At 36.9% G+C, this 14,427-nt stretch overlaps 1 protein-coding gene across 1 annotated transcript in view; it reads left to right on the top strand.

Moving 5' to 3' along the window:
* ARID2 (AT-rich interaction domain 2) overlaps positions 1-14,427 on the top strand; it is a 175,000-nt gene that overhangs the window by 87,028 nt on the left and 73,545 nt on the right. Inside the window, exons 4-5 of the mRNA XM_007179224.2 lie at positions 8,523-8,656; positions 13,939-14,157. Of these exons, the coding sequence (XP_007179286.2) occupies positions 8,523-8,656; positions 13,939-14,157 (353 nt within the window). The remainder of the gene's footprint in view (positions 1-8,522; positions 8,657-13,938; positions 14,158-14,427) is intronic.

Below are 14,427 nucleotides of genomic sequence, written 5' to 3'. Positions count from 1 at the left end.
CCATGTGCTATGCAGCTGCTTCCCGCTAGCTAGCGATTTTACATTTAGTAGTGTATATATATCCATGCCACTCTTTCACTTTGTCCCAGCTTACCCTTCCCCCTCCCTGTGTCCTCAAGTCCATTCTCTACGTTGATGTCTTTAATCCTGTCTGACCCCTAGGTTCTTCAGAACCTTTTTTTTTAGATTCCATATATGTGTGTTAACATACGGTATTTGTTTTTCTCTTTCTGACTTACTTTACTTTGTATGACAGACTCTAGGTCCATCCACCTCACTACAAATAACTCAATCTCGTTTCTTTTTATGACTGAGTAATATTCCATTGTATATATGTGCCACATCTTCTTTATCCATTCATCTGTTGATGGACACTTAGGTTGCTTCCATGTCCTGACTATTCTAAATAGAGCTGCAGTGAACACTGTGGTACATGACTCTTTTTGAATTGTGGTTTTCTCAGGGTATATGCCCAGTAGTGGGATTGCTGGGTCATATGGTAGTTCTACTTTTAGTTTTTTAAGGAACCTCCATACTGTTCTCCATAGTGGCTGTATCAATTGAGATTCCCACCAGCAGCGCAAGAGGGTTCCCTTTTCTCCACACCCTCTCCAGCATTTATTGTTTGTAGATATTTTGATGATTGCCATTCTGACCGGTGTGAGGTGATACTTCATTGTGGTTTTGATTTGCAATTCTCTAATGATTAGTGATGTTGAGCATCCTTTCATGTGTTTGTTGGCAATCTGTATATCTTCTTTGGAGAAATGTCTATTTAGGTCTTCTGCCCATTTTTGGATTGGGTTGTTTGATTTTTTGATATTGAGCTGCTTACATATTTTGGAGATTAATCCTTTGTCAGTTGTTTCATTTGCAAATATTTTCTCCCATTCTGAAGGTTGTCTTTTCGTCTTCTTTGTGGTTTCCTTTGCTGTGCAAAAGCTTTTAAGTCCCATTTAGGGACTTAAAGGATTTTAAGTCCCATTAGGTCCCATTTGTTTACTTTTGTTTTTATTCTCATTTCTCTAGGAGGTGGGTCAAAGAGGATCTTGCAGTGATTGATGTCACAGAGTGTTCTGCCTATGTTTTCCTCTAAGAGTTTGATAGTGTCTGGCCTTACATTTAGGTCTTTAATCCATTTTGAGTTTATTTTTGTGTATGGCGTTAGGGAGTGTTCTTATTTCATTCTTTTCCATGTAGCTGTCCAGCACCACTTATTGAAGAGGCTGTCTTTTCTCCATTGTATATTCGTGGCTCCTTTATCAAAGATAAGGTGACCATATGTGCATGGGCTTATCTATGGGCTTTCTATCCTGTTCCATTGATCTATATTTCTCTTTTTGCGCCAGTATCATGCTGTCTTGATTACTGTAGCTTTGTAGTATAGTCTGAAGTCCAGGAACCTGATGCCTCCAGCTCCGTTTTTCTTTCTCAAGATTGCTTTGGCTATTTGGGGTCCGTTGTGTTTCCATACGGATTGTGAAATTTTTTGTCCTACTTCTGTGAAAAATGCCATTGGTAGTTTGATAGAGATTGCATTGAATCTGCAGATTGCTTTGAGTAGTATACTCATTTTCACAATATTGACTCTTCTGATCCAGGAACAGGGTATATCTCTCCATCTGTTTGTATCATCTTTAATTTCTGTCATCAGTGTCTTATAGTTTTCTGCATACAGGTCTTTTGTCTCCTTAGGTAGATTTATTCCTAGGTATTTTATTCTTTTTGTTGCACCGGTAAATGTTGCACCAGCTTAATTTCTCTTTCAGATTTTTCATCATTAGTGTATAGGAATGCAAGAGATTTCTGTGCATTAATTTTGTATCCTGCTACTTTTCAAATTCATTGATTAGCTCTAGTAGTTTTCTGGTAGCATCTTTAGGATTCTCTATGTATAGTATCATGTCATCTACAAACAGTGACAGTTTTACTTTTTCTTTTCCAGTTAGGATTCCTTTTATTTCTTTTTCTTCTCTGATTGCTGTGGCAAAAACTTCCAAAACAATGTTGATTAATAGTGGTGACAGTGAGCAACCTTGTCTTGTCCCTGATCTTAGTGGAAACGGTTTCAGTTTTTCACCATTGAGAATGATGTTGGCTCTGGGTTTGTCATATATGGCCTTTATTATGTTGAGGTAAGTACCCTCTATGCCTACTTTCTGGAGGGTTTTTATCATAAATGGGTGTTGAATTTTGTCAAAGGCTTTTTCTGCATCTATTGAGATGATCATATGGTTTTTCTCCTTCAATTTGTTATGATGGGTTATCACATTGATTGAGTTGCATAGTTTGAAGAATCCTTGCATTCCTGGGATAAACCCCAGTTGATGATGGTGTATAATCCTTTTAATGTGCTGTTGGATTCTGTTTGCTAGTATTTTGTTGAGGATTTTTGAATCTGTGTTCATCAGTGATATTGGCCTGTAGTTTTCTTTTTTTGTGACATCTTTGTCTGGTTTTGGTATCAGGGTGATGGTGACCTCATAGAATGAGTTTGAGAGTGTTCCTCCCTCTGCTATATTTTGGAAGAGTTTGAGAAGGATAGCTGTTAGCTATTCTCTAAATGTTTGATAGAATTCACCTGTGAAGCCATCTGGTCGTCGTGGGCTTTTGTTTGTTGGAAGATTTTTAATCACAGTTTCAATTTCAGTGCTTGTGATTGGTCTGTTTATATTTTCTATTTCTTCCTGGTTCAGTCTCGGAAGGTTTTGCTTTTCTAAGAATTTGTCCATTTCTTCCAGGTTGTCCATTTTATTGGCATATAGTTGCTTGTAGTAATCTCTTATGATCCGTTGTGTTTCTGCAGTGTCAGTTGTTACTTCTCCTTTTTCATTTTTAATTCTATTGATTTGAGTCTTCTCCCTTTTTTTCTTGATGAGTCTGGCCCATGGTTTATCAATTTTGTTTATCCTCTCAAAAAACCAGCTTTTAGTTTTATTGATCTTTGCTGTCGTTTCCTTCATTTCTTTTTCCAATCTCATCTTTATGATTCTTTCCTTCTGCTAACTTCGGGGTTTTTTGGTTCTTCTTTCTGTAATTGCTTTAGGTGTAAGGTTGTTTGTTTATTTGAGATGTTTTTTGTTTTTTGAGGTAGGATTGTATTGTTATAAATTTCCCTCTTAGAACTTCTTTTGCTGCATCCCATAGGTTTTCGGTTGTCATGTTTTCATTGTCATTTGTTTCTAGGTATTTTTTGATTTTCTCTTTGATTTCTTCAGTGATCTCTTGGTTATTTAGTAGTGTATTGTTTAGCCACCATGTGTTTGTATTTTTCACAGATATTTTCCTGTAATTGCTATCTAGTCTCATAGCATTGTGGTCAGAACAGATACTTGATATGATATCAATTTTCTTAAATTTACCAAGACTTGATTTGTGATCCAAGATATGATCTTTCCTGGAAAATGTTCCATCAGCACTTGAGAAGAAAGTATATTCTGTTGTTTTTGGATGGAGTGTCCTATTAATATCAGTTAAGTCCATCTTGTTTAATGTTTCATTTAAAGCTTGTGTTTCCTTATTTATTTTCACTTTGGGTGATCTGTCCATTGGTGAAAGTGGGGTGTTAAAGTCCCCTAGTATGATTGTGTTACTGTCGATTTCCCCCTTTATGGCTGTTAGCATTTGACTTAGGTATTGAGGTGCTCCTATGTTGGGTGCATAAATATTTACCATTGTTACATCTTCTTCTTGGATTGATCCCTTGATCATTATGTAGTGTCCTTCTTTGTCTCTTGTAGTAGTGTTTGTTTTAAAGTCTATTTTGTCTAATATGAGAACTGCTACTCCAGCTTTCTTTTGATTTCCATTTGCATGGAATATCTTTTTCCATCGCCTCACTTTCAGTCCGTATGTGTCCCTAGGTCTGAAGTGGGTCTCTTGTAGACAGCATATATACGGGTCTTGTTTTTGTATCCATTCAGCCAGACTATGTCTTTTGGTGGGAGTATTTAATCCATTTACATTAAGGTAGTTATTGATATGTATGTTCTTATTACCATTTTCTGAATTGTTTTGGGTTTGTTTTTGTAGGTCTTTTCCTTCTCTTGTGTTTCCTGCCTAGAGAAGTTCCTTTAGCATTTGTTGTAAAGCTGGTTTGGTGGTGCTGAATTCTCTTAGCTTTTCCTTTCTGTAAAGGTTTTAATTCCTCTGTCGAATCTGAATGAGATCCTTGCTGGGTAGAGTAATCTTGGTTGTAGGTTTTTCTCTTTCATCATTTTAAATATGTCCTGCCACACCCTTCTGGCTTGCAGAGTTTCTGCTGAGAAATCAGCTGTAACCTTATGGGGATTCCCTTGTATGTTATTTGTTGCTTTTTCCTTGCTGCTCTTAATATTTGTTCTTTGTGTTTAATTTTTGATAGTTTGATTAATATGTGTCTTGGCATGTTTCTCCTTGGATTTATCCTGTATGGGACTCTGCCCTTCCTGGACTTGATTGACTATTTCCTTTCCCATATTAGGGAAGTTTTCAACTATAATCTCTTCAAATATTTTCTCAGTCCCTTTCTTTTTCTCTTCTTCTTCTGGGACCCGTATAATTCAAATGTTGGTGTATTTAATGTCGTTCCAGGGGTCTCTAAGACTGTCCTCAATTCTTTTCATTCTTTTTTCTTTATTCTTCTCTTTGGTAGTTATTTCCACCGTTTTATCTTCCAGGTCACTTATCTGTTCTTCTGCCTCAGTTATTCTGCTATTGATTCCCTCTAGTGAGTTTTTAATTTCATTTATTGTGTTGTTCATCATTGTTTAGTTCACTCTTTAGTTCTTCTAGGTCCTTGTTAAACGTTTCTTGTATTTTCTCCATTCTGTTTCCAAGATTTTGGATCATCTTTACTATCATTACTCTGAAATCTTTTTCAGGTAGACTGCCTATTTCCTCTTCATTTGTTTGGTCTGGTGGGTTTTACCTTGCTCCTTCATCTGCTGTGTGTTTCTCTGTCTTCTCATTTTGCTTAACTTACTGTGTTTGGGGTCTCCTTTTCGCCGGCTGCAGGTTCATAGTTCCCGTTGTTTTTGGTGTCTTCCCCCAGTGGCTAAGGTTGGTTCAGTGGGTTGTGTAGGCTTCCTGGTGGAGGGGACTGGTGCCTGTGTTCCGGTGGATGAGGCTGCATCTTGTCTTTCTGGTGGGCAGGACCACGTCCGGTGGTGTGTTTTGCAGTGTCTGTGAACTTATTATGATTTTAGGCAGCCTCTCTGCTAATGGGTGGGGTTGTGTTCCTGTCTTGCTAGTTGTTTGGTATGGGGTGTCCAGCACTATAGCTTGCTGGCCGTTGAGTGGAGCTGGTTCTTAGTGTTGAGATGGAGATCTCTGGAAGATCTTTTGCCGTTTGATATTACGTGGGGCCGGGAGGTCTCTGGTGGTCCAGTGTCCTGAACTCAGCTCTTCCACCTCGGAGGCTTGGGCCTGATACCCGGCCGGAGCACCGAGACCATGTCAGCAACACGGCTTGGAAGAAAAGGGAGAAAAAAAAGAAAGAAAGAAAGAAAGAAAATAAAGTAATTAAAATAAAAATTAAAAAATATTATTAAAAATAAAAAATTAAAAAGGAATAAAAAATAAAAGAAAAAGAAAGAAGAGAGCAACCAAATCAATAAACGAATCTACCAGTGATAATAAGCTCTAAATACTAAACTAAGATAAAGATAAAACCAGAAACAAATTAGATGCAGAAAGCAAACTCCCAGTCTACAGTTGCTCCCAAAGTCCACTGTCTCAATTTTGGGATGATTCATTGTCTATTCAGGTATTCCACAGATGCAGGGTACATAAAGTTGATTGTGGAGATTTAATCTGCTGCTCCTGAGGCTGCTGGGAGAGATTTCCCTTTCTCTTCTTTGTTCGCACAGCTCCCGGGGTTCAGCTTTGGATTTGGCCCCACCTCTGTGTGTAGGTCGCCTGAGGGCGTTTGTTCTTCGCTCCGACAGGGCGGGGTTAAAGTAGCAGCTGATTAGGGGGCTCTGGCTCACTCAGGCCGGGGGGGGGGGGGGGGGAGGGAGGGGTACGGAATGCGGGGCGTGCCTGCTGTGGCAGAGGCCAGCATGACGTTGCAACAGCCTGAGGCGCGCCGTATGTTCTCCCGGGGAAGTTATCCCTGGATCACGGGACCCTGGCAGTGGCGGGCTGCACAGGTTCCCATGAGGGGAGGTGTGGATAGTGACCTGTGCTTGCACACAGGCTTCTTGGTGGCTGCAGCAGCAGCTTTAGTGTCTCATGCCCTTCTCTGGTGTCCGCGCTGATAGCCACAACTCGTGCCGTCTCCGGAGCTCGTTTTAGGCAGTGCTGTGAATCCCCTCTCCTCGCGCACAGCGAAACAATTGTCTCTTGACTCTTAGGCAGTTCCAGACTTTTTCCTGGACTCCCTCCCTGCTAGATGTGGTGCACTAGCCCCCTTCAGGCTCTGTTCACGCAGCCAACCCCAGTCCTCTCCCTGGGGTCTGACCTCTGAAGCCGGAGCCTCAGCTCCCAGCCTCCACCTGCCCCGGCGGGGGAGCAGACAAGCCTCTCGGGCCGGTGAATGCTGGCCATCATGGATCCTCTGTGCAGGAATCTCTCCGCTTTGCCCTCTGCACCCCGTTGCTGTGCTCTCCTCCATGGCTCCAAAGCTTCCCTCCCCCTCACCCCCCTGTCTCCACCAGTGAAGGGGCTTCCTAGTGTGTGGAAACTTTTCCTCCTTCACAGCTCCTGAGGTGCAGGTCTGTCCCTATTCTTTTGTCTCTGTTTTTTTCTTTTTTCTTTTGCACTACCCAGGTACGTGGGGATTTTCTTAACTTTTGGGAAGTCTGAGGTCTTCTGCCAGCGTTCAGTAGGTGTTCTATAGGAGCTGTTCCACATGTAGATGTATTTTTGATGTATTTGTGGGGAGGAAGGTGATCTCCACGTCTTACGCCTCCACCATCTTTAGGCCCTCCCTCTGCAGGACTTTTAAAATAGTGACTAATGGACTTAGTACCTGCCTGGGTCAGGAATGATGGAAGGATTCATCTATAAAATGATCACATTTAGAACTTTACTCTGGTATTAATCAGCTTAAGTTCTTATGAAGTGTAGTAACAAGTTCATTAGTTACATTGTTGTGTTTGACAGGGATTTGATCAGTTGTTTCCCCATTTAAAAATCTTTCTTCTGGGAATCTTATTGTAAATTTGGGAATTTAATTCTAGTTAATATTAAGAAGATTGACCATACCCTGTAATGGTGATCCAGTGGGGAATACACAACTGTCTTATAAATTGGTCAAAATGTATTGGGCACATCAGTTTTGGGTGAGAATTTGGCCGTATTGCTGTTTAAAGTTGATAATACCTTTTCCAGTGTCTATCGAGAGAAAAATATTTAAACAAGTGCTGAGATTAATCTTATTGCTGCATGACTTGTAATAGCAAAAAGCAAAACTGAACATAGCTAGTTACAGCACTAGAGATCTCGTTAAATTATGATGTATCAATAGGACCATATATTATACAGCCATTAAAAAAGACTGATGTAGGGACTTCCCTGGTGGTCCAGTGGTTAAGACTCCACACTCCCAATGCAGGGGGCCTGGGTTCGATCCCTGGTCGGGAACCAGATCCTGCATGCCGCTACTAAGACCCAGCACAGCCAAATAAATAAACATTAAGAGAAAAAAAAAAAAAGACTGAGATAGTACTGTGTGTATTGACATGCTCAGATCTCTAAAATATGTTGTTAGATAAAAACATGCACATAAAATATACAGAAAGCACATGAACCTGTGGTTATCTGTGATGAGTGAGTTGTGGAGGCTAGGAAATCTTCTCATTTTCACGTGTTTTTTTTTTTTTTTTAAATAAATTTATTTATTTATTTTTGGCTGTGTTGGGTCTTCGTTGCTGCACACGGGCTTTCTCTAGTTGTGGCGAGCGGGGGCTACTCTTCGTTGCAACGCACGAGCTTCTCATTGCGGTGGCTTCTCTTGTTGCGGAGCACAGGCTCTAGGTGCGCGGGCTTCAGTAGTTGCGGCATGCAGGCTCACTAGTTGTGGCTCACGGGTTCTAGAGTGCAGGCTCAGTAGTTGTGGCGCATGGGCTTAGTTGCTCTGCAGCATGTGGGATCTTCCAGGACCAGGGCTTGAACCCGTGTCACCTGCATTGGCAGGCGGATTCTCAACCACTGTGCCACCAGGGAAGCCCCTTCACGTGGTTTTTACGGTGACCATGTATAATTATTTTTAATCAGTAAATAAAATGTACTGTTGTTCATCTACATGTAGTTGTCCTTTGGTATTCTTTACTTTTACATTTTTATTTGAGCAGTGGTGTGGTCTTTTCTGAAAATTTAAAAACACTTTTAGCACCATCACAGTGAGTTTGTCTTCAGTATTACTGCTGAAGTGACTGTCCCACTAATATGAGGTTTGTGGTATCTTGTTATTATTATTAGTAGTAGTAGTATTTTAAATTTAGGGCCTCTAGAAAAGGAAAACAGATATATGTGGTGGGAGTTAAAAAACAAGATGTAAATCTATTTTAAATCTCTGCTGTACTGTTTTTCTATTTCAGTTACCTAGAAAAGTACGAGAAAGTTCATCATTTTGGGGAGGATGATGATGAGGTACCACCAGGCAATCCCAAACCACAGCTTCCTATTGGTGCAATTCCATCTTCCTACAATTACCAGCAACACAGTGTGTCAGGTAAATATCACTGGAAATGAACAAGGCATAGTTCCACAGTTTTGAATTAGGAAAATAGACATCATCCAATGAATTGAATTGAACTAATTGGTATGAGGGCCCTTTCTGTCATAGCCTGCATATAAGATTTTTAGTTGCAGGAATTTAGAGTTACAAATATACCTGTATTTTCAAGTGAAGTTTTAAAATTATTTCTTTGTCTAAAGATTAGTTTAACCTGAATAGTTACTAAAATGAGGAGAGGAAGGTCCTGTTAGGATTAGGGAAGCTAAAGGAGTACTCATAGCATCTATTAGATTTTCTACAATTCCTGGAATTCCCAGCACCAGAATTTCTCAGAAATGTTTCTTACTATTCAACTATTTTCCTGCCATGGTACCAGGGATTTAAGATTCTTTTCATTCATGTCATTCTTGTAATGGTTATAGAGGAATCTGCAGCTAAAAAGAACAGGACTCAAGTTGGAAATAATCAGGTTGAGAGTCTAATAAAGAGGTTCTTGAGACAGAATAGATGGGAGTTCCGTTGTCTGTGGCTCGGGGGGTTGAGATGGTGATGCTTAGGAAGAGAACTCTGAAGAGGTCAGCATCTCTTTTCTTTAATCACCAACATTTGGCCTGAAAAAGAGGAGATACATCTTTTTCAAGGGTATGTTCTTTATAAAATATACAATTATCTAGATCTTTATTATTCTTCATTGGTACTAATACCAATCTCTTAGGTAATCCTTAGTTTTAAGCTCCCTCGTTTGTGCCAGTATCACTGATTTAAATTTTTCATTATCTATTTTCAGTTTGTTTCATGTTGAATTTGACTCTGTTTCTTCCCCAGTCAGCTGAGGAAACAGAATCTCCTAGAATCTGTGATCTCCTTTAGAAGAGGCTTTCATCTGATGCTTTTGTATAATTGGAGCTTGGGAGGGGTGGTGGCAGTGGTGAGGGCAAACCAAATCTAGCTTTATCTTTAATGAGAAGTTATTACCTCAAGAACTACTGTTAAAAGGGAACATTTTAAGTCACCATGTAGAAGATCTTACTAACAGCTTAAGCTGATTAAATAAAATGGGGTGACTTGTTAGGCTTCCTGTTTTAAAAAAGAGCTAATGACCATTATCTAAATCAAGGGTGTTATAGAGGGTATTCCTACATTGAATGAGCCCTTGTACTAAAGACCTTTAAGACCATTTTGTAACTGTGTTGTTCCTATATTTCATCAACAGCAGAACTGTCCATTCTTGTAGCTTAAATAGAGTTTGGTATCTATTCCAGCTTCTCAAACTGACCCATTTCTACATTAGATCTTGTTTAAAATGAAATTTTTTTCTGGATCTGTTGTGTTTTTTTTTGTCCCCCTCCCCTAATTAAACATGATTTACTTCAAGAAAAAAGATATTTCTGGTATTTCAGAAGGTAATGAAAGTCATTGATAGAGCTACACAATTTTTAAGGGAATGACAATTTCTTAATCTGGTGTTACAATAACTCCTTTCTGATATGCTGTCATATGTCTGTCTTTTTTTTTTTTTAAGGAGAATCTGAGCAGTTATGTAACATATGTAACATGTTTGACAAAATCAGGATTGGGGACTCATGAAAGGAAAAAAAAACTAGGACTTGCTGGGGAACATCAGACTACAATATATCTAATTCAAACTGAAAAGAGGTAGTGTTTCAGGGCAGCATTTTGAATTTGAAGGTGCTTTTTATTTTTCTAGAAGGAGCCATAGCAACATTATGACAGTGTTCTAAAGATTAACATGACCATCAATATATAAAACAAATCCTTCACTGATGATTCTTTTCAAATGCCATTAAGGAAATATAGTAAGCTTCATAGCTGTCAATATATATGTGTGTGTCTGTTTGTGTGTGTGTAAATAAACACCAAAGTAGAATTACATGGTGGTAGATTAAGAGCCTTAGGAAATTTTAATAAGAATGTTTAAAACATTTGTGTGTACATCTTTGATTATACAGCCTTACTCTTCTTATAGGTTTAGATTAATGTATTTGGATAAATGTATTTTATCTAGAGATGCTTATATTGTTGATATTAAGAAAAGGTATTCTAATACAGTATTTTGAAAGGTAATATAATAAATTGGCATTTATTTTACTCATAGTGCAATTCTACTCATAATTGTCATGATAGAATATTGTACATTGATAGAATATGGGACCAAATTTTCCTTTAAGAATACTGATGCCTTTTGCCCAGTGACTTTAAGTGGCCAAAGAAGTATTCATAGATTTTGCTTTGAATTTTAGAATTAGTAAACATTGGCATCAAAATATAGTCTCTTTATTTGCATAGTTTTTCATACTTTTCCATGCCATAAATACCTAATCTTTCTGTTTCCATCTTTATTCTTTCTTCCTTGGTATTGATTTGGATACAGTCAGTTCTGCAGAATTGTAGCGTAGATTACTAAGGACTTTTTGTTCATCTTCTCTTACACTTTAAAATTAAAATTAAAATATTAATTAGTTTCTAAATTAAAATTTTTTAATTTTAAATTTATTTGCAATATCTTTAGTAGAAAAATTATGAAAGGCAAAATTGGCACATGACAACTCATTGAAATTAATAGAATTGTAGAATTGTAGAGCTAGCAAGGATTTTAGTGATCATTTAATCCAATTCAATCATTTTGATCAAAGGAAGCCAAGCACCCTATCCATTCGCATTTTTGTTACGTAAATTTGGGAGAGCTTTATACAGGAAGATTTATTATTTTAGTTTTATCAGTTGTATTTGAGCAAAGATTTTCCTTTACATGTCCCATATTCTTACAGACATTTGAACTACAGCAATCACTGCCAATATCAATGGAAAGAATGTACTAATATCTGTAATGTAAACAGCACTCTAGGAACAATTCTCCCTTTCCTCTAAACTGAAAACAAAGAGATTACCTCAGATTAAATTAGTTTGTCAGCAGTGATGCCTTTGTATAAACATTGAGTCAAGAATGTTGAAAATTTCCGATCCCATTCAGATTATAACATTGTAGCTATTTAATCATACCTCCTTGGGGATGGGAAGGGAGGCGCTTAAAATCTTGTAAGCATTTTCTCATATATTATCTTAGGAATCTTTACCAAGCCTCATATAATTAGAGGACTTTTCATAATTATCATATTTATTCATTTTATTTTAATTGGAGATGACTTTTGGCAAAGTCATTCACGTAAGGATGTATTGAATTGCGTATATGATGGCATCTGTTATTCTTCAGTAGCAAACAGAACAATTCCAAGATCATATTGAAAGCACATAAAGAAGACTGTGACAGATGTTGAATATAGGTTCCAATTTGTTTTCTATTGAAGAGATTTGCATGAAAATTTTGTGGAATCTAAAAACTTAATTATTGCTGAGACTTGGCATCTCATGATCAATTCCAGTGTGCAGTATAGAAATATCAAAATCTATTCCTATATTCACAGAAGTTATGTTACATTTTCCCCAGATATTTATGTTATTTATAAGAAATTTTACTTTTCAGGATTATAAAAAATGAACAATATATTATTGTTCAACCTTAAATATTATAAAGAATCGGTGTCTTATTCATTTATAACTGTATTGTGATACTTCTTATTGGAGAAATTCCTAGAATATTTTAGAATTGAAGAGGTGTCTCCTCAGCTATCTACATTGGGAAATGAAGAAGTTTCTTACTTACATGATTTTCTTCTGTGGCATGTTGTGACAATAGGTTCCTACTTGCATCCCATTTAGTGACATTTTTAAAAGATTTTTTTTCAAATCCATATTTTTCTGAAATGTTTCATCTAGCAGTTTTCTAACTCTTGTTTCTTGCCTTTTCCCATTAAACTAATTAGATCTTTATGTGAAAAATGTACTAGGGGTATATGTCTCAGGACGTAGCTGCCAAGGCCTAAACTGCACCAATTAAGAGTCAGTATTTCTAGAAATATAACATTTTCTAATATGTATATATTATGAGTATAAAAAATATTAGTGTTCTGTAATCCCATCTTCCTTACCTTCAAAGTTCTAAAAATGTTCTAAGTCTCCTACATAAAATCTTAGTTAGGAAAAGATTTGTTAGGACACAAAAGCATGAACTGTAGAGGTAAAAATTTATAAATCAGACTTCATCAAAATTAAAACTTCTGCTCTTTGAAGACATTGTTAAGAAAATGAAAAGGCAAACCATTCACTATCTGGGAGAAAATATTTACAAAACAAATATTAGATAAGTGACTCATATTCAGAATATTTTAAACTGACAGTATTAAGTGCCGACAAGGATGTACAGCACCGGGAACTCTCTCATACATCGCTGGTGGAAAGACAGAATGTTACCACCACTTCGGAAAACAGTTTCACAGTTTCTTACAAAGTTAAACATACACTTTGTATGACCCAGCAATCCAAGAGAAATGAAGAAATATGTCCGCACAAAGTCCTGTATGTGAATGTTTACAGCAACTGTATTCAGAAGTGCCAAAAACTGGACACAGTCCAAATGTCCTTCAGCTAGGGAATGGAGAAACAAATTATGTTACAGCCATACTATGGCAGTAAAAAGGAACCAACTACTGATACACACATCAAAATGGATATTAACCTCAAAAGCATTTTGCTAAATGAAATAAATCAGACACAAAAAGATATATATTGTGTGATTCTGTTTAATTGGCATTTTGAAATATAGTAGATCAGTGGTTGTTTATGGATAGAAGAGAGGATCACCTACAAAGGAGCGTAAAGAAACTTTTTTGGGGTGATAGAAATACTCTATCTCCATTGTGGTTGTGGTTAAAAGACTATCAAAACTCATAGAACTGTAGAACTAAAAAGCATGAATTTTACATATTATACGGCAAGAAGTCTGACCTAAACAAGTAATAATCCTCCCAAAATTGGGTAAAGAAGGTAGGCAGCGTGTTTAGAAACATGATATTGTTAAAAATTTGAAAGGAACCAGTCTTTCTGGTTTATAGTATTTAAAAATCGGAATAAGTCCCTTGAAATACAAGAATTAAAAAATGTAGATTAGGTAAATTAAAATAAAGATACAATAGTAATTTCACAATGATATCCAACAGAATATGTACATTTTTTATATCTTAATACTTTTTGAGGAATGTAATTTTCACTTAAGTTTAGAATGTTGAACTCCAAACTTCTACTCAGTTTATATTTTATAAAAGAAAACAAGCTTCTGTCCTGTATTCAGAAGATATTAACCATAAAAGGTTTCTAATCCTTGATATACTTAACAGTGTTTTCGTTTTTGTCTTTGTTAGATTATCTGCGTCAAAGTTATGGGCTGTCTATGGACTTCAATTCGCCAAATGATTATAATAAATTGGTGCTTTCACTATTATCTGGACTCCCAAATGAAGTGGACTTTGCTATTAATGTATGCACTCTCCTATCAAATGAAAGCAAACATGTCATGCAACTTGAAAAAGACCCTAAAATCATCACTTTATTGCTTGCTAATGCTGGGGTGTTTGATGACAGTAAGTTTTAGCCTTAATGTTTTGTATAATCATTCTATTAAAGGTGTTATAGCTTTTTAAAAAAGGTTTTTAAGGAGGAAAGTACTTTTTATTAGGCAATATAGTAGCATTCTTTATTTCCTTTTGTTAAATTAAATGTATTATTTAAAATAATGAATGTTTGGATTTTTTTTAACCTTATATATTTGAATAGTAAAAGCCTCACTAGAGCTTTTGAAATTAAAATGCTGTATTTTTCTTATAGTAAATGTGGGTTTGTTGATTTGAGAA

This window comes from Balaenoptera acutorostrata, chromosome 11 (assembly GCF_949987535.1).
Source record: "Balaenoptera acutorostrata chromosome 11, mBalAcu1.1, whole genome shotgun sequence".
NCBI lineage: Eukaryota > Metazoa > Chordata > Mammalia > Artiodactyla > Balaenopteridae > Balaenoptera > Balaenoptera acutorostrata.
This window is presented reverse-complemented; position numbering and strand designations above follow the sequence as displayed.